Source organism: Bombyx mandarina, chromosome 01 (assembly GCF_030267445.1).
Source record: "Bombyx mandarina strain Sakado chromosome 01, ASM3026744v2".
Taxonomy (NCBI): domain Eukaryota; kingdom Metazoa; phylum Arthropoda; class Insecta; order Lepidoptera; family Bombycidae; genus Bombyx; species Bombyx mandarina.
Window position 1 is genome coordinate 2,784,569 of NC_143208.1, and position 21,128 is coordinate 2,805,696.

At 34.3% G+C, this 21,128-nt stretch overlaps 1 protein-coding gene across 1 annotated transcript; it reads right to left on the minus strand.

Annotated features, from left to right (window-relative positions):
- Nucleotides 1–593: 593 nt before the first annotated feature.
- LOC114246027 (uncharacterized protein CG1161) lies at nt 594–19,381 on the minus strand. Its single transcript, XM_028178404.2, has 5 exons — nt 19,143–19,381; nt 17,699–17,817; nt 12,415–12,529; nt 10,951–11,076; nt 594–9,843 (listed from the first exon to the last, which is right to left on the minus strand). Exons 1-5 carry the CDS (start codon nt 19,191–19,193, stop codon nt 9,802–9,804), a joined length of 453 nt encoding a protein of 150 aa, XP_028034205.2. The 5' UTR covers nt 19,194–19,381; the 3' UTR covers nt 594–9,801.
- Between the last annotated feature and the right edge of the window lie 1,747 nt (nt 19,382–21,128).

Here is a 21,128-nt window from a genome sequence, read left to right on the forward strand (position 1 = left end):
TAAGGTTCCGCTGATATAGCCTCTCAAGGCTATCAGCTTAGGTAGGAAAAAAATTTCTAAGTAGATCTTGAGCTCGTTCTACCTCTATTATACTATCTATGCAATAAAAAAAAAAATTTTTTTTTTACAAACATTTTACCAGTAAACTGAATTTTATTTTTAGAAAAAAAATATGGTTATTTATTTTCAGCTCCACATTTAATAAGTCAAAATGAAATGAAGCTCTATCTTTAGAAACATAAAGCAGAATTAAGGATAAAAATCAACTTACCTACATACCTAACCTTGAATAAATTCCAAGTGTGATTGAAAATTGGCCTGTAAAGAAATTACTTTTCTTGGGGGTATTTTTTTTTCCTACATATTCTAGTAACCTCGGGGGGTTATAGTAGATTCACAGAACGAGTAGGTGAGCTCACGAGTCTCTAATCTGGCGACGTTGCAAACACTAGCCTTAGCAAGAGCAGTGCTTCGCAGAATCTACCACCGGATCGAAAACGCAACCCACTGAGAAGATCCAGCGAGAAAACTCAGTGGGCTATGTCTGTGGGTTGTTAATTCAGGGTACATGGTGAAATTAATGAAAGACATAATACTTTATTAAACATTTAAAATAATTGTTCGTGGTTTCAGTTGTCTATTTAGACTTAATAAAATAAATATAGATGTTGTATAATATGATTGGTACAAGAATCGTAAATTTTAGCCGTCGAGTACATATATAAAACAAGACTAAGTTATCAGTGTACGTAAACCAAACATGAACAAGGCACATTGTTCATTAATATCAAAAAGGTATGAAAAGGCGTTGAACTGCTCGCTGCAAAAAAACTATACAGGTAACCTTATAACGCGGTTCAAACTTTAACATTAAAACAAAAATTGCCCAAAAACACCCTTTACATTTTTTATTGCCCTTGTAGTCAGACTAGCATACGGCCCACCTGATGGTGAGTGGTTACCGTCGCCCGTAGACCTCAGCAATGCCAGGGGCAGAGCCAGGCCGCTGCCTACTTTTTTTTTAAGCACTATGAACACACGATATATGGGAATAACCCGGGAATTTCAGGAACGTATCTACCTTGTTATGGGAGGGTTACCTGTACTGAAAACATTCGGAGCATTCAAGTATAATATATACAGTAACAATGACAGATTGCCTTTTAAACTGAAACACTACACCGCATTATGAATTTCGACATTTTATGAAAACATCTTATCGTGCCATTGCTGTTCCATGAAAAATAAAAGTTTGATGGCATATTAGCTGACGTCATTATGCTTCATATAATCGTACAACAATGACACATCAAAAATACGATTTCTCTCCTTACATATTATTAGTAATTTTCGTACATATTTACATTAATACACTATAATATGAAAATTATATTATAATTTAAATGAATTATTATTTTATTATACCAACAACGATTTATGTACTTACAAAGTTACATGATGAATGTACATATTTTAAACATATAATTTCATATTGTATAATCAAATACTGAAATCTTGTCTACATTCATAAGCAAATTGTGTTACTTTCTTAATTTAAAAAAAACTATTATACTAAATCATATATGTTCATGTTTTTAAATAGGTTTTTTCCTATTTGAATCCGAATAGTTCAAACAGAAAGAAATATTTTTTTCTAAATACCTCACATTAATAATAAATAATTTTTATGAAATAGACAAACAAAAACATTACAAAGTTAAACAATATAATACGTTAATAAATAAAATTTCACAGAAATGTGATGTTAGTTAAAAATGGTAATGACAAAAATTACAAAACCAACTCTTAATGGCCTGTGTTAAGTACACTAGAGCACTAGAGATCGTTCATCATGATCTATCACATAAAGTTATCCATTGAGGTGAATCTTAAACTGACTAAAAAATTGAAGAATAAAGTTGTTTGTGTTTTGGTTTAGTATTTTACATCATATAATTCAATTGTTCTGTCAGTTTAAAAATGAGCCTATTTTTTTTTTAAATGCTCTTATATATGGAGAGTAGAGGTAACGAGAAATGTATCCAGTACATGTAACAAGTGTAAATGTAACCAGTAAATTAAGACTCAAAAATCCACCAAAATAGCGATAACATAGCCACTTGCTATGCTGTCATATGTATGCAGAAGTTGTAAACTGAGTGAAGGGGGCCGAATTGAAAAATTTAACAATTTTGGACTTTGAGGTCCAGAATCCACACGTTTTGTACATATAATTTAGTCTGACATCAGTCTTAGGAGCGCAAAATTTTAATATATATATAAAGCGGTGATCATACACAATTAAAACGTTTATTTAAGGAGATTTTTTTTCAAACTAACAACTATTTACAAATCGTTCTTAATTATTCATCCAGTTAGTTGCATTACTATTTGAATTTGTCCCTATAGATAATTAATTAAATTCACCAAAAATAGTTAACGTTTTTATTCTTTATTCTTTATCACGTTTGCTTTATTCGTGGCTATTTAATAAACAAAAGATTTCAAATCATTCTTACTTAAATGACCAGAATTGTATATATTATTATTTTTACTAGAGGAAGTGTGAAAGTAGCCCCGGTAATTAACAAATTAAAGAGCGGACGGTTAGCGTGGTAAAGACATGTGATGCGTAGAGAGAAAATGTTTTTTTTTTTTATGATTGAAAGTTTACTGGTGGCCCGAAGGCCTTTCCAGTTTCACCAAGCCAAGAGGGGTGGGATTTGCTAACAACTGCCCGAGCGCCTCCGAAGGAGACCTAACAACTCAAGAGCAATTGTTTCGCGAATGAATCTACTACCGGATCGGAATCGCGACCCGCTGAGAAGATCCGGCGAGAAACTCAGCGGGCTGATGCATGGGTTAGGTTGCACGTCGACCTCTTTGTCGAGTTCGACGAGTACGGTTACCGGGGTCCCTAAGCCTGCCCCTAGTATTAGAACTGAAGGCATCTAATGCAAAGGTTATTGGATCTGATGGATCCGTAAGGACGTGTCTAGGGCGTCGACGGTGACTGGCTCCTGCATGATCAGGATTCGGGGAGTAGTCAGCGGCGGCAACGATAAGGCGATTATCATGACGCATAGCCTTATCGAAGTATCGTTCCGACGCTGACTTCATGTATTTCCGAATTGATTCGAGGCCCAGGTCGTAAAGAAAATGTATGTGACTAGGAGATGTATGGAAATGGTAGTTCAAGGTAGAGAGGGAAGAGGTCGATCGAAGAAGACATGGATGGAGTGTGTGAATGGCGATATGAGAGGGAGGGAGAGAGAGAGAGAGAGAGAAAGAAAGAGAGAGAGGAGTGAGTATTGAGATAACGGTTGATAGAAAAGAATGGTAGAGATGGATAGCTGTGCCGAACCCCCACTTAGTGGGATAAGGTGGAGAAAAAGAAGATTAATTTTGGTACCCGGTAAGAGGTGGATGAGGAGAGCCGAAAACCGGGCTCAATAGTGTGGATTGGGAGAGGCCTATGTCCAGCAGTGGACGACTGTGGGCTGTTGATGATGAAGATTATTTATTATTTATACAAAAAATACGAAAAACATATCGCACCCTTAAAACATAAATGGCACTATACAAAAAATGCTATTTTTTAGTTAAGTATAGTGTCAAAATGCGTAAGACGAAACGCGCCTAATGCAAAGACCCCTGTTGCTTTAATGTGCTTAATTTTCGCTAGATGTTGCTAGTGTCACTTATGAATTTGTAACAACTTGCACGGTCGATAATTAATAAACCGGCACTATGCCAGATCGCGACAAGTCACCGGAGGGATCCCTCGTCGAGGTGAGTAAAAAACTGGCAAATTTCGTTAAGTGTCACTTATTAAATAAATATATTTTCGAATATTTACAGTGAGTAAGTGCATAAGTGGCAGTTTGAGTTTAACGTCAGTTATTTAATAACTTTAATTAGGATTTTGTTTTCTGTCTTCTACAAGTCAAAGATAAATTGTTTGAATTTTACCATCTCTGAGCTTGCAAGACATAATACTGAATGTTTTTTTCTGGGACGAATCGCAAGGTAACCATGGAGCAAATGAAATAGGCAGTTGTGTCTTGAAATACTTGCAAAAAAATCTTCTTTAGCTGACAAAAACATAGATTTGTTTTCTATTCAGATAACTGTTGCGGCCAGCAGAAAAATCAATTCATCATCGGTATGTACATCTTGCATAGATGTACATACCGATGATGTGCACTTAACTGAAAAGTAACATCTATAACACACAAGTTTTAAATCCGTGGACACACACAGAACGAAGGAGATGCAGCACATTCAACGATTGAGCAACAAATAAAAATAATACTTAAATCTGGACCCATTTATGTGCCTTCCCAGTACGTAACCGACATCAGAAGTGCAAAAAAACATGGCACACCATTCAAAGTAAACGAAATGGCTTATAACGATTTCATTGACATCAAACAACTGCCCGTTCCTAGACTGAACAAAAGCGTTGAAAGTGAGCTTGTAAAGGTGTCTGATATAAAAGTCATCAAAGTGGTGAAAGTTGAAGATAATAAGGTAAAATTTTGTTACAAAACATCCTCCGTTGATGATTTCAAAGAACTTAACCTGGGATCTAAAAGAGCCAGTGCAAGGAACCAGATGACTGAAGAATTGCAACATCTGTATAACCAAAAGTGAGATTTATCCGAAAGAAAGAAGAGTGACGTGAAAAGCCTTCTAGATGCTGGTTTGATACCCAACTTTTACAATTCCTACTTTGACAGAGTTTTGAACTAGGGGGGTAGTGTCCAACCTTTAAAAATGTAGTTGATTAATTATTATTTGTAAGCAGACGTTTTTGGTAGGTGTTTTTTTGTGATCTATTTTACGGATTTTTGTGCGGAGATGTTTTTAAGTTACTGTCACTTTATTAATATTTTTCTCGGTTCTAGAACTTGATGTTTAAAGACCGAATTGCTAAAAGACGACAGGTTCTTACATAGTTCAGTTTTAAATTCAGTTTTACAAGATTTTATAGGATGTACCTACCTACATGATGTTGATACAATATTTTTTATAATTACTTACGGTTTTTTGTGAAAAACAATATTTTTAAGTTAAGTACCTACTGTAAGTTATAATAAATAATATTTTTGCTGACTTGTGATTAAGCCTTTAATACGCTTATTTATACGTAACTTTTACAGTTCCTACTTTGAAAGACTTTTAACCTTGGTATTTAATTTGGAATACCTCTATTAATTTGTATTGATTAGTAAGTAGTAAGAACAAGATTCTAATATAATGTTAATTATGATAAAATTACGAATTTTATTCAAACACAAATCCTAAGTTTCTGTTTTTTTGACAATACCTTTGTCTAGATTTAGACAAATTTTTTATTATGATTATTTGCGGTAGTTTTGACCTAAAACTGTGAGCGTGTGTCAAATAAATAGTATTCTTTAATATTTCAGTAATTATATTGTTTTATTTGTCTCTTTTTTATCATTACAATGTAGGTAAAATAACGACTTAGAGGTCATTAAGCAAAAATTATTGAATAACTATCAAACTATAACCGACACTATACAAAACTTTTTTTTTAAATGCTTCTCCATTGATAAATAATCAATAATTTTATGGTACGCCACTAGATTCTGAAACAGCGTTAGATAAACTGTTATTTTAAGCCGATCACGAAGCTTTATTTACATTTTTTATGTTCCATATCACCCATACAATACTTAAAAAAACTTAAAACGTCCATACTGTAAAATGAACATTTTCGTATAGTGTCATTTATATTTTAAGGGTGCGATATTAATTTATTATTTATAAAATAAATAAATAAATTGAAGTTTCCTCCCCAATTGGTCGCTTCTTGTCGGACATTTTTTTATACACAGTGTGCTCATTACTTCTACTCTCCATAATAATATTAGAGTAAAATCTATACAATCCCAGAGCCCCACACCTTTCACTATAGCAAAGTCGATATTTTGATTAGACTAATACGTAGTAAATAACGTACCTAATTATTATATAATTATTGCTTGGTACATAAAAACCTTGAACAGAAAAACTTAAAATCATTATAAGCCAAACCATTTCGCAGGTCATAACATTAGTTAGATGATTCGTAGTTTGTTTAATACGAGATTAATATAATAAGAATAATAATCACATCATCGAATCGAATTTGAATATAATACATAATATTATCGAGAGATGAAATGCTATTTGGTCTAAGCGAAATTTCATTTAACACGCGATATTTATGTTTGTAATTAAAGGTTCGTTTTATTTGGTATCAGCATCAACAGTTCGATGTTTTTAATTGAACTTCAATTAAGTTTACTCCATTCAAATAGCTGAAGATTTTTTTTCTTATGATGTTTTTTTCCAAATTTTAAACTATAAATGACTCTTCTGTAATGTAGCAAAAATTTTTCTTAACCCAAAAAGCCTTTCACAACTCGATATAATAATGTACATATTTATCATGGTTTTTATGTAATCTATAAAAGACAATAAAACATAGTGCAAGGGTATCTGTAACTCGTCATTTGCCTACATTTTAAGCAAAATATGAGTTTTTTGTGTGATGGATTTGTGTATAGTACGCAATAATACAATTCAGTACACGGGAAAAAACGTTATCCCTCCAAATCATACAACTTATATGGTGTTGCAAGACTTCATACAAAAAGTCATACAAATATACTCACATTACTTTTTTATTTTACGTATACTGTTTCGACGAGGTCAATAAACTATTGCTTAGAACATACTCGAAAACATTGCATTAAACAAAAGATTTTATTACAAAAAAGATACTTTTATTTTTCTCGTTAACACATATAATAGTACCGTACCTTGGTATTGGTATTATTACTGTTTTTTTTTTATTTTTTCGTCATTTAATGAATTTATTCTGAATAATTATTCACGACTAATAAAAAGCCTTGCTTTCGTTTATAGCGAAGCCGTCATGCTCCACTATTTATAAATAATATATCAGCATAAAAACGAATACAAAATTACTTTAAAAGCGTTCGTGTAAAACCATCTACATACAGTAAAATCTAACTTTTAAACATATTTTGAGCATATTTAATCGTTGTTACTGAGCAAATAAGTACATAATGTGTGCACAGGAAATATTCTATATCTTAATAGTTTTAGTTTCTCGTCGGAATTTGTCAGTGGATCGCGATTCCGATCCGGTGGTCGGTCGATCGGTCGATTCAGCGAGCGCTGTTCTTGTTAGGGCTAGTGGTTAAAAAGTCCGTCCAGTGTGCTTAGTGCGAATTATTTAACTTCTCGATCGCGTAAAAGTTAACTCAAATTTGTATGGAGTTTGAACAAGGCCTACGTTTGCCGCTAGGGGCGCTGTTCCAACTCCATACAAATTTCAGTTAACTTTTACGCTATCGAGAACGTTAAAAAACTCGCACTAAACATACAGATTAGGCCAACGTGCTCACCCACCAGTCTTCACCTTGACTAACCAGAATAGCCCGTCGAAGCTACAGGCAGATAGGTAGATAAAAAAACTTTTAATGTTACTGCTAATTCACTAATTGCTTTTATATCATCTTTATCAACTAAATTCGTGTACTTATCTTGTAAATATCGTTCAAGCGATTTCCACTTATTGACTAAATAGTGTTTCCTCTGATAGTAAACCTTATAAAGATTTTTTTGTCTACGAATACTGCGTAACATGTTGATTGGCCACCTAATGTGAAGTGGTCAACGTAATTTTAAAGTAAATATATTTTCCACAAAACTTCTAAAGAAACATTATACGCAAGGTGTTCAATAAACAATGGTAATGCGATACATTCTCTTCAGAGAGAAAAAATAAATACTGGCAGGCATAGCCCAGGCATTACATATAACAATAATATAAAGCAATCAATTGTCTTTTGTATTTTAAAAATAGAAGTCATTTTCGGTTACGTTATGTCGGAACGTGTTCTTAAAAATGGATAAATTTGAAATTCGCGCGGTATTAAAATACCTCTATTTGAACAAGATCTTAATGAATCGAGCCAATTTTTCGACCAATTCTTCACCATTATAAGCCGGAAACGAAACAATGCGTGACTTAGAAGTCTTCACCAACTGCAAAGAGATTTAAGAATTCCATCTGCCGGTAAGATGCCGGGCCGTTTTTTCTGGGACAGCCCAGGTATGATAATGATCGAATACCTTAACTATGGCCACTATTGCGGGAGCTTTGTACGCGTGACAAATAACAAAGTTGCGTGAGGAAATACGCAAGCAGCGGCGCGGGAAACTAAAGTTGTTTTGTTTCGCCAAGATAACGCCACGGCGCGGCGCACAAGTCCAGAGCTGCGGTGGCTGCCATTCGAAGCCAGAATTGATGGAGCTAACTCCATATTCACCGGACCTAGCTCCTAGGAATTTCTACATATTTCTGCAGTCAAAGGAACATCTCAATAGGTCATAAATTAGAAGATGATGACGCATTAGTCGCCACGGTACATGATTTTTTAAGGAATAAAGAAGACTTTTTTAAAAGTGAATTTTATCTTCAGAAAAAAGATATACAAATCGAATAAATCTAAAACGTGACTAAATGAATCAAAATAATATTTAATAAAAGATAATTGCGTCATAGTCATTAACACTTTTTATTGAACACCCCCAGTATGTTTCTTCAAGTAAGACGGTAGATATAAAAATTGTTCTCATAACGCTTTTTTTTACGAATTTTATTATATAATCTCCGTAATATAGAAAAATATTGTACTTTAATTCTTCAATAAAATTTCATTAGGAGTGAACCCATTAATGTCTATTTTATATAAATCGAGAAACGAAAACCCCTGATAATTCTCATATCTTATCGCATCGCCAGTAATCGCTTGATTAGTATCTCTTCTTCTAAGGCAAACAAGCTTACTGCTCACTTGTTATTAAGTGGTTAGCGAGAGCACCTAGAGAGCACAACGTGGAAGCCATCACTCAATTACATATATTAACCATATTTTTACAATTGCCGAGGACAAAAATACAAAGTAATTTTCTCTTATACTTGCATTAGCGGTACGTTACCAGACTGATAAGTGCAAGCTCAAAGCGTGCCCCGATCAGTCAAATGCATTGACATCCGTTACCGTTAACGTTTAAGAAATTCCGTCTATAAACTACGTTCATTTCGAGAGGTATTGTCAAAATTTCAAGCGCGTAATCTTTTTACATTTCATAAGGTTACTTTGTTCATATAAAATTTTATTATCTAAGAACCGTAATGTACATTAAAAGTAATTCCGTTTATGTTGTTCACCTTTCGTAATTAATTTAAGACCATTATTCCCAAGCCATTAGTTAAACTAAGCATTGCGAATTGTTTCCAACTTTCGCGACTATCTGCTTTAAAAACACTATTATTCGAAGGATTCTTAGAGCGTTTTTAACATTTACGAGTGCCGTCGATATTTCGACGGTGTTGCAAACGCCGCGCTCGTAAACGTTCAAAAGATTCCTATAGATACAAACATAGATAGATACATACCGAGCGAATAAAAGCAAAAACTTAAATTATTCTCGTCCACCTGATCGTTCTCTGGAAGAAACGCCCCATGTACTTTTCAATATTTTTCCATTCGTGTACATTTTCGTTTACAACAAAGCATACTCTATTCTACTATACTATTTTGTTAGTTTTTCTTTTTCTCTCGATTTATAACTACATTATTATATTACTAAACGATAACAGGTTTACATTTGTAAAGAGTATATATAATTCACGAGATTAATACAAGAATATATGCTCTGTCATTTTAGTAAATATATATATATACCCTTTCAGTCTTCGACATCTTCACCCTGCATCAGTAGCGTACGTGCCTGTAATTAAACGAGTTCTGGTTCAAATTGTTTCTCGGGAAGTTGTCTTCCTCAGACGCTATAAACAATGGGACGACGGGACAATAATAGTAAAGTAAAACAATGGGACAATAATAGTATTGATCGAAGGGGACGACGGAAACTTTTGAAAATGTTTCATGCTTGATCTACAAATAGACATACTAATCACGGTACCACCACCCTGCCTATTCCTGCCGTGAAACAGTAATGCGTTTCGGTTTGAAAGATGGTTCAATCGTTGTACTGTAAAAACGGAGATTCGGAACTCATCTCTCAAGATTGGCGGACGACATTATCGAGGTTAATTTTTACAGGCTCCGGTGGCCACTTAACACCAGGTGGGCCGTACACTCGTCTTAGCATAACGAAAAAAACTAACTTTGTTTAATTTACGAATATTTTTGCTTAAGCTATATGAGAGTGAACGTTGTATCGCCTACTATTAAGCTCATCTGTGCAATAAAATGAACACTTCTATTGATGGTATAACAATTCTGATCTGCCTCATACTCTAATCTAAACAAACACGCTTTCTTTAAAACACTGCCTTCAGAAATAACTTTCAGAACAAGAGAAACATTTGTTAAAGAATATGACCGCAAAATGTGTTCCTGTATTTTGCATTATTACTTCATTTTAACCATAACTTTTTTAAATGATAACAGAATCAGGGTGACTAGTCAACAATTCAAGCTACGCTGTTGGGTGCTGTAGTTCAAGCAGTACACTCAATCTGGATTGTATTAAAGAAGCAATGTATTACGTCGCGCTTTGCTCAGCAAAGATCCCACGAACTCGCACCTCAGCGCATTGCCCCTTAACTCGATCGTCTATCTCGCTCGCACTTAGAGAAAATCGCACAGCACGGCATACATCGCGCAGCTTATTTGCAGAGCAAAACATAGCATTAATAAATCCAGCTTCAGCTCAGCACAGCACTTAGCATCATCTCTTGACTAGTCACCCTAAAGCATTCTATCTGGCAATTGAACTGCCAGATAGATTTAATTATTAAACTCCAATTATGCTATTTAAATCTTAGGTAGGACCGAATCAACCACAATCGTGTTGATGTGTACGTCTTACCTCTTCCGAGCTGTGTTCCTGGTAGAACTTGACTTTTTTCTTGTTGATCAGAGGATCAAGGCACAACAGGAAGCCCATGTAGCCGAAGAGTAACGTTAACACCCATAATACCATTATGACGACCACCTGTACCAGACAAAACCAATTTTTAACAATATAGAACTTAATGACTAGTAATAGTAGTGACAGCGACGAAAGCAATCTGGCTCGCTTCGCATATAGTAGAGAAATGAGTCTCAGTTATCAAGAAGAAACAATGGTTCCTCGTAATTTAACCAAACTTAATACCGGGGATGTTGTGAATTTGTTTGTTTGGCCGTTTTTTTTTTTATCCTACCTTTGCTGATAGCCTTGAGAGGCTATATCAGCTTCGCCTTAACGAGTAGATGAGCTCACGGGGCTCAAACCAGAGTGGTGCTAACACTGGCCCTAGCAAGAGCAATACTTCGCAGAATCTACCACCGGATCGGAAACGCGACCCACTGAGAAGATCCGGTGAGAAACTTAGTGGGCTGTGTCTGTGGGTTAAATGGCCAATGCTGATGCACTTGTGCATATGGTAACAAGAAGTTGTGAGGTATGTGCGCATCTAAAAGCGCATTCAATGCTTTCGTTGTTCAATCAATAGGGATCTTAATTTCGGTCACTCGTCGCTCTTAATACAAGACCGGATGGGTTTCTTTTGATCGTTATTTGAGATATTTCATCGATCGAAACGTTATGGTTATGGCCAATCCTGCGAATTTGGTATCGCAAAATGAGTTTATGAACATTTTCAATACGAATTAGCGGGAAGCGATATCGTTCTTTATTCAATATAAAGCACCGATCTTCATTACTTTTCCACTTTATTAAAATTGAAATTTTTCATTTTATTCTCTTACATATCTTTTGTGAATTAAACATACTACATTAAAAATATGACATACGTGAACGTCAAACAATCTGCATCTGCAATATCCCTAGTAAACACTATTTGTTTTGTTTGTGTTTAATTATTATACTTTAATCAAATCATATTGTAGATTCGGTATAAAGTAGATTTTTTCAGATCGACCCTTAACATCTGGAGCAGAAAGTAGTGCTTATTCGGCCATAAAGAAAACTTCGAAACTCTGTAACGAAGCAATCATTCGTACTTGATTTCTTCGATTTGGGTACCAAGAATCGTTCCCTTAGCCGCTTTCAGACTACGCTATAATATAATAGCATTTAGTATAAAGCTTACCTATAGCACAACAATATCGCACACCATACATTGTTATGGACATGTTCAAACTGTACTGTACAATATAATATATTCTTGGCTATTTATAGGCTGCTATACTATATGGCACTATAGTATAGCGTAGTCTGAAAGCAGCTTTTATTGCTGAAAATTAAACATTAGTGACTTTATGTTCGAAGATTTTATGACTAGATAATATAGTAAAAGCATGCCAGTGATATGTTTAGCGAACTCACTTTTATAACGGTAGTGTTCCGAATTTCAAAGTGACAATCGCAACGAGGGCAAAACTCCAGTTCGTGTCCTTTAAGTTCGTTGCTGACTTTCGGCAGGACAACGTTTTCGCAATTGCTGTAAAGCATGAGAAGGATTTTCGTACAATAATTTGTTCTGCCACATGAACAGAAAATGTCTGCTACTTCGCGAAGACTAAGCTAATCACTACATAGTATAAAACAAAGTCGCTTTCTCTGTCCCTATATCTTTCTGTCCCTATGTATGCTTAAATCTTTAAAACTACGCAACAGATAATGATGCGGTTTTTTTCAATAGATAGAGTGATTGAAGAGGAAGGTTTACAAGTATAATAACATCCATTAAATAGTGGAGCTATCCGAAGCGAAGTGAGGGCGGGTCGCTAGTATCATATAAAATACAGTTAGCGCGAGTTATCTTGTACCCAAATCTTACATACATATAATAAATCGTTACATCTCTATTTTAAACCAACACCTTTCAATCAAGTGTTTCTACGGATACCTTGTAGGAAACCTATTTACAAAAAAAAACAGACAAGAACATTATAACACAAAAGAAAATCCATAACAATTTTGTTTATTTTCAATCTTGTTCTTAATTTTTTCTAGTACTATATGTATCTGTTAATACCGTACCTAATATCTGTGAACAAAGCTTTATATTACAAATATTGCTCCTTTCAAATTCGTTTAAACCGACTTCAAATTAAAAATTAAAAATGTAGAAGTTTGTCAATTTGAGTTGTATTATAAAATTGTTTATTCAATTGCGTTGATCTATCCACAGTAACCTACTGCCCAGAGATATCGCAGAATTACAATCAAATGATATATTATATTTATGGAATGTTTATCACCTAATTTCATGCTTATGGCACGTGTGGCACGCACGGGCATATAAAGAAAACACACAAAATTGAAAACCTTTCTATCCGCTTACGTTGCACACGTCTGAACTCGTAATACGCTTGCTTATGCGCTGTTATTAGTACATATAAAATCTCTGTACATCTATATCTGCTGCACATACATCTATCTATACTATAAAGTGAAAAAATAAATTCCAATATTTAATTTAGTGTTTTGTTATGCTACATTACATTGCTTGTTAAATGTAAATGCACCACCTATTACCCTCTTCAGCCAACCTATACTCCTGAGGCAGGAAGGTCAAGTTTTTTATTATTATTATTGCTTAGGTGGGTGGACGATCTCACAGCCCACCTGGTGTTAAGTGGTTACTGGAGCCCATAGACATCTACGATGTAAATGCGCCACCCACCTTGAAATATCAGTTCTAAGGTCTCATATAGTTACAACGGCTGCCCCGCCCTTCAAACCGAAACGCATTACTGCTTCACGGCAGAAATGGGCAGCGCGGAATCACAAGAGGTCCTATCACCAGTTGTGGAAGTTAAAGACTAGTACACAAAATGAATCTAAATCTAGGGGTTTCACTGATTGTAGTCCAATTTGGTTCACTGGGGCACACTTCATCATATATCATCACAATATTTCTTTTACTAATAAGCTATTTAAGAATTGTTATTAAGATAAAGACAAAAAATGGTTTTAATCTTTTATGTTTTTTAATAGAACCGATCACCTTTTTTTTAGAACTATTCAGAGATACGGAATCTATAAACTTTTAGAATCTATAAATTATGTGCTAGATAGAAAACGCTTCACGGCATCACGTTACACGAAGTTTATCTACTACCAAATCCTCATTACTGGAAAGAGACAGAACATTACTTTTTGGTCCCTAACAAAACACTTGATGGCCTTATCTTAGAATTTACGTCAGGCCTCAGAGAGACTTTACCTTAGTAATCGTAGAGTTAGAAAGGTCGTCTGTCATAATAACAGAGCGATAAACGCTGAGCTAATTAAGATTTGAATATGAAAGCCCGTTTTAACACATAAACATTTTATTTTTTTTATTTTTGACGCCACATCTCTTAAACGCGCGCGATTTTAATACCAAACTATTTTTTTGGCACCAATTATTTTGCAAAAGTGTAAAAAAAGGGATCATGATTTTGCAATACTCGTCTCGTTTTAATAATTAGACACATACACGTTTTTATAACAGTTCTATCACGTTGATCCTGTGAGGAATCTAGTTAACTCTGAACTACATGCCTACTAGTACTACAAACTGTGCAAAAACTTAAAAACCAGCAACCCGAAATCATTTCGGTGGTTCAATGAGGAGGTTTTCAGCACTCGATTCTAGTGAACTTCATTATTGGCAAGTCCTATTCAAGTATTAACTTAATTTAACCGTTCCAAGCTGTTGTTTTATTGCTGTTCTTTAGTTTATTTTATAAGACATTTGTGGGCTTTTAATGAGACAAAAAATAAAAATGTAACAATGAATTTAAGACTAAATAACTATAATATTTTTTCTACATAACCGAGGACGAATGACTACTTTTTGCATGGTATGGTATATAACTATTGTGGCCATAAATATTGTTACAAAAAAACTTTTCTTTTTTTCAAATTTGTAACTATTTTGACTTTGGAACACGTATATTATTTTAAAAACCTATTTGGATTTTGCGCCATTTCACATACTTTTTCGTGTTTATTATCAAATTACAATATGAAATGGGGCGTTAAAGGAAATAGGATTACAGTGATCGCCTTGCACAAAGTGGCTATGGAGCCGTCGGTCATATTCCAGCCACTTCAAAAGCTTATTATCAGCTGAATGTTCGTATGTCGTACTATCAACAGATACAACAACACTTCGTCTGTCGAAGACCAGAAAAGATCGGGGCGGCCGCGTGCTGTTAGAGCTACAAAGACTGTTAATGCCGTTAATGCCAGAATTCGTCAAAACCCCATTAAGAAGCATAAAATCTTATCACCAGAAATGAAGATTCTGGCTAGGACTCTGTCGCGCTTTATATAACAAAACCTGATGCTCGGTGCTTATCGTCGATATACAGGACATGCCCTAAATCAATCTTAACAATTAAATAGATGTAAAAAATTTCACGATTGAAGAACACGGCAATAAGCAAAATGATAAAATGTACGTTTAGAGTTATAAAGAAGCTGCTCAAGTTATTGGAAAGGTACAACGTGGTCATCATCCTGTGTCAGTGAGATAGTTTGATGGGGCGTGCCTTATCAAGGAGTCACAAAACTACACTTTTTTGTGAAAAAGGAGTGTAAACTTCAGCCAAGGTGTATCAAGATACAGTCTTGGATCATATTGTAAAATCTCTCAGCAATACTCTTTATAAAAATATACCGTGGACTTTCCAGCAGGACTCTGCATCTGGTCACAAGGCACGAACTACCCAAGCCTGACTTGAAACTAACATTCCGAACTTTATAAGAACTGAAGATTGGCCCTCATCTAGCCCAGACCTTTAAACTTCAAATTATGGTCAGTTTTAGAGGACATGGCCTGGTTTAAACGACACGGCGACATTGAGTCTCTTAAAAAATCTTTGGAGCAGTGGCGAGATTTCCCTTGGAAACAGTGCGAAAGTCCATAGATTCATGGCCAAATAGATTAAAGGCCTGTATAAAAGCCAAAAGTGGCAATTTCGAATAGAATATTATTTTATTTTTTGCTGAGACTTTAATAAATATGAAGGTACAAAATTTTAATAATATTACTTCATTAAAAAAAGATGCATTTTCATTTGTAATAAAACTTATGGCTGGACTAGGTATTCAATTTCAATTTATACCGACTTTATTATTGACCGGATGACCTCTTTGGGCAATGGATCGGTTTAATGGAATATTTCAAATTTACACAAAATTTGAAAGTTTTTTATTAATTTACTACTGATCTTTATAAGCCTGAGTTCGGTAATTGGCATGATCCTAAGGTAGCTAATTTTTAATCTAAGAGATGAAGGTAAACTGATCTAGATCGTGCTTAGTGTATCGACTAGATAAGTGCTGTTTCACTATGCCTGTAATTATGTTTAACTATTCATTACAGCACTTATGATCGAATGAGATAGTTCCAAAAGTTCCTTTTTGTCTTATTCATTGTAATTAAGGCGTCTCTTTGATTCGTAGTATATAATAATATACACTCGTAGTTTGCAAATTATTTATATTCGGATAACGAATTGAGTTTAGAAGTGACTGGAGAATTTATCGACACAGAGGTTATCAAAACATCCGTATTATCTTACGCAAATGCTGCTATTAACGGAAAATAATCATTTACTTGGACGTGAATAAATTTGATCGTTCATCAATTTTACAAGATTGCTTTGTTACGTACGTGTGAATAAACTTTAATACAAATTATATGTTCTAATATATACTAAGTAGTGAAGAAAATAAGACCCATAATAGCTCGTTTTCTTTCTGAGGTTTGGACGTATTTAAGTTGAGTCCTTCATATTCGAATTTACGTGCTTATCTTGATTAAGGTGTATTTGTTCACGATTGACTTCCACGATGAAGGAAAAAGATCGTGTAATAAAAATCAAATACCCGCATAATTATAATTTGCCTAATTACTGGTGGTAGGACCTCTTGCGAGTCCGTATGGGGAGGTACCACCACCCCGCCTATTTCTGTCGTGAAGCGTTAATGTTTCAGTTTGAAGGGTGGGGTAGCTGTTGTAGTTACATATGAGATATAAGTTCTAAGGTTTCAGTATAGTTATACTAACCCAAGCCTGAGTAAAGTTATACTGAGACCTTAGAACTTATCTCTCAAGGTAGGTGGCGCATTTACGTTGTAAATGTATGTACGAACGAAATCTTTCAAATCAAAGTTCACCCACTTCTAATTGGCTGTCTCATCATATAATTATTACTGTGTTATGGGTATTTCTGTAATAAGGTGTTTTACTGATAACTTAATAGATTTCAAGTAGGGCTATATGAATAGGTTCTCAATGAACTCAGCTAGTTTATGGTCAATTTTTTTTTCTACCTATTTGCTGGTAGCTTACAGGGCCATTCCATCTAAGTGCAGACGGCTAGGTGACCTCACGGACTCGACCTGAGAGAATTTGCTAACATTAGCAATAGCCGTGCTTCGCAGTACCTACCACCGGATCGGAATTGCGACCCTCTGAGATTGTCCAGAGAGAAATTGAGTGGAGTTATGGTTCATCATATTTTAGTAGTGCTGTTCACGGATACTGTATTAAACTGATACTTTATGTTTTCATACTTTATTTAGTCAAATTATAATCACCTAGCGTCTTATTTGTTTTAACAGTCCCCAAAATTAAGGTAATCAAACTATACTACAAGAAACTTACCACTTTATGGGTGGAACATTATCGGTATAAAATCTTCGATCTGTGGTCATGCTGTTGTTCAAAACGGCAGCGAGACTTGGACATATGCATCGGCACCTCCTGTCTTCGTAAAATTGACCCTAGACACAAGATTTACTGTGTGATGATATTTAGAAACATAGTCTGAAAAGTGGACATTGGATATTGGTGTAGCGTTTTTTTTTTTTTTGTTAAGTGGATGGACGAGTTCACAGCCCACCTGGTGTTAAGTGGTTACTGGAGCCCATAGAAATCTACAACGTAAATGCGCCATCCACCTTGAGATATAAATTCTAAGGTCTCAGTATAGTTACAACGGCTGCCCCTCCCCTTCAAACCGAAACGCATTACTGCTTCACGGCAGGTTGGTGGTACCTACCCGTGCGGACTCACAAGAATTTCACCACCAGTAAATTTACTTTGTTTTTCTCTTTTACTTTTTATTTAACTCTTCATTGAAAAATAAGAATCCTTGAATAAAAAATCCATTTATAACATATATATATATATAACAAGTTCCGTTTAGGCTGGTTGTAATTCCATTGCATGAAGTTTTCTACCCAAAATACTAATTTATGTACATGCTATACAGATGCAGATAAAGTTGCAGACGAAAAGTCAGTATAGTAATAAAACTCAATTCTGTTGCAACTGTCTTCTTCAATCCGTCCACCCAATGCTGAGTGCAGGTCTGTTCGTATGCACCCCATTCTCTTTGGTCTCTTGCCTTTCTCATCCAGTCTCTACCAACCACTTTGACCAGGTCATCGGTCCACCTCGTTGGCTGTCTGCTCACGTTACGACTTCCAGTACGAGGTCTCCACTCCAGTACTTTTGTGCCCCACCGATTGCCAGTGCAACGGCATGTGGGGCCGACCCAATTCCACTTTTTCTGAGCAACTGTCACACTAGTACAATATAAATGGCATGTTTGAAATTCAGGTCACATGAGATGGCATCTGATTCAAATACTTGAGTCTCAGACTTTATTTCCTTTCTTTTCCTAAACTATCGATACATAAACTATTGATCAATCAACTACTGAGAAGAGTTTCAATGACCATATTGACGGGCATGAATCACAAATAGCAATGCAGCAGTAACTTTCATTAAATATATGAGATATTTTAGAAAATCCTGAATCTGCCGAATGATATTTCAATAATTGATAGTTCAATGTTCAATGTAGAACAATGATAGTCCAATAGTTTAAGCGAAACTGAGTTTAAGGACTAGTTTAGAGAGTTATGGGACTACATGGGCATGGGATTACATAAAATCTGATCGAAGCATTTAGGATATTCTATTAAACTGAAATTTTGTTTAACCTTACTACTACTACTACTAAAGTACAACTATAATTTTGATATTTATTTCTATAATAAATAATATTTGAGATGAAACTGATCACAACAGTAGTTCTTACCAATACAGGCGAAAAAATTAAAACGAAACATATGTATATATTCAACTCCATCTTCCACTTCTCACTTCAAAAATACATTTCATGTACGATATTCTGTAATATATAAGGAAGCCCTGAAGTCGTTCGTTACATATTTAACACAGATTTATCTTAATTTTTCTAAGTTTCAACAATATTCAACAAGTATGTCTACAAATTTGACAGCGGCTGATAATTCTTTCAAGGTCTATGATTTAATCAACATCAACACAGTGAAATACATTGACAGTGACGTTTGAAGCGCATTGACATTTACATTTTTGCAAACATGCATACTTATAGTTCAACATCTTTTAAAAAACCAAATGCACTTCTTCCAATAAAAAATTAAATAAACACATTGAGGGAGTCCATATAGAGTCCCTTCTTTATTTCGCCGTAAAGTCGTGTTTTATGTAATTAACAACACAGTTGAAACAATAGAAATTTTATTGTTGTAGCGGCATAAACAATTTTATGTTATTATATTATATTAGTTATTAAACACACATTATAAATTATTTTACATTTTAAATTTTTGGCGGTAAAAAGGACTCGTGTCACAGACTATCTTCTTTTTTTCACCTCTCGTGCGTTCCGGCTTACACATCATATAAATTTGTGCGTTCATAACACCACCACAGCATAATTTTTTTTTTTTATTTTTGTTCTAATTTTCATATTGTATTAAAATGCTCATTGTGTGCTACAATTTTTATTGATGTATACTTCAAAAAATACTTTTGTCACAAAATCCTCTACGTGAGACAAATAGCTTAGGAATAATTTCAACAAATGGGTGTATTGAAACATATTTACTCAGAAGTACTCGAGAGTGGCGATTACAATCTCATTAATTTTTTAGCGGGAATGCAAGTTTTGTTAAATTAGGTATAACAGCCGGCAAACTTCTTGAGCATTTGTCGACGTAGTGGGGGTAAGTTCGCGCATGGTACACTCACGTGCAAAAACATTATTTACTCTGCGTCATAATGCTATTAAATTATGAAAATCAACATATTATGTATTTATTTATATATTTATTAGAACATCAACAAAAAATATAGGTTAATAATTGTAATAATTTAATCTTGGGGTAAAATAGATATTCCTTCTATTAAGTCAAAACTAGAGCTGTTGCCAGGTCTTGGTTCAGTTGAAGCGAAGCTGGTATTTGTAAATTTTTTTTCGTTATCCTAATCTTGACCATCATCATCTTCACTGTTTTCATCACCCGAGTCGCTATCATCGTGATGAGTCGACATAGGGCTCATTGGTGTAGTTTACAACTCGGTCGGTTCGGTCTTCTTTTTTGTCAAGGTCATTTGCTCAAGAAGTTTGCCGGTTACTATATGTAGTATTTCTTTTTGTTTAAACGTGTAATAGTGATTGCCATTTATCTAACTTGAAAGTGAATATGTATCGAAAAAAAAAAATATATTTAAATATATATATATATATATATATATCGCTGATTGTTGCTTCTCATAATCTTCTGAAAAAACAAAGTCATTTCCTGTCATTTTATTTTATTTTACATTTTATTATTTTAAGACTAAGTATTACATTTCATCTCATTCTTTTGCATTACATTCAATTTCAGACCAATCAACTTTATTTCATTTCACTCCATTTCATTTTTCATTGAACGCAGTTTATTTGTATGTATTTAATAACTTAAATGTTTATTTACAATAAAAACTTAAGATCTTCTATAATGAGACTGAAAAGTATATTGGAAGAAGCGGTTACCATGCTGAAAAAAAGACAATGAAAATAGGATGATTAAAATTGTTTTTTTATTTAGATGAGCATTATTAATAACACTTTGTGTTATCAGTATGTGTAAACAAAAAAAAAAGAGACTATTTGGAAGTACGGCTTAGTGTTTTTTCACAGTACATTTTTTTAATAAAGCTAAATGAAGACAAATATTAAGAATGTAATAAGGAAAATTTTAAAGTGGGT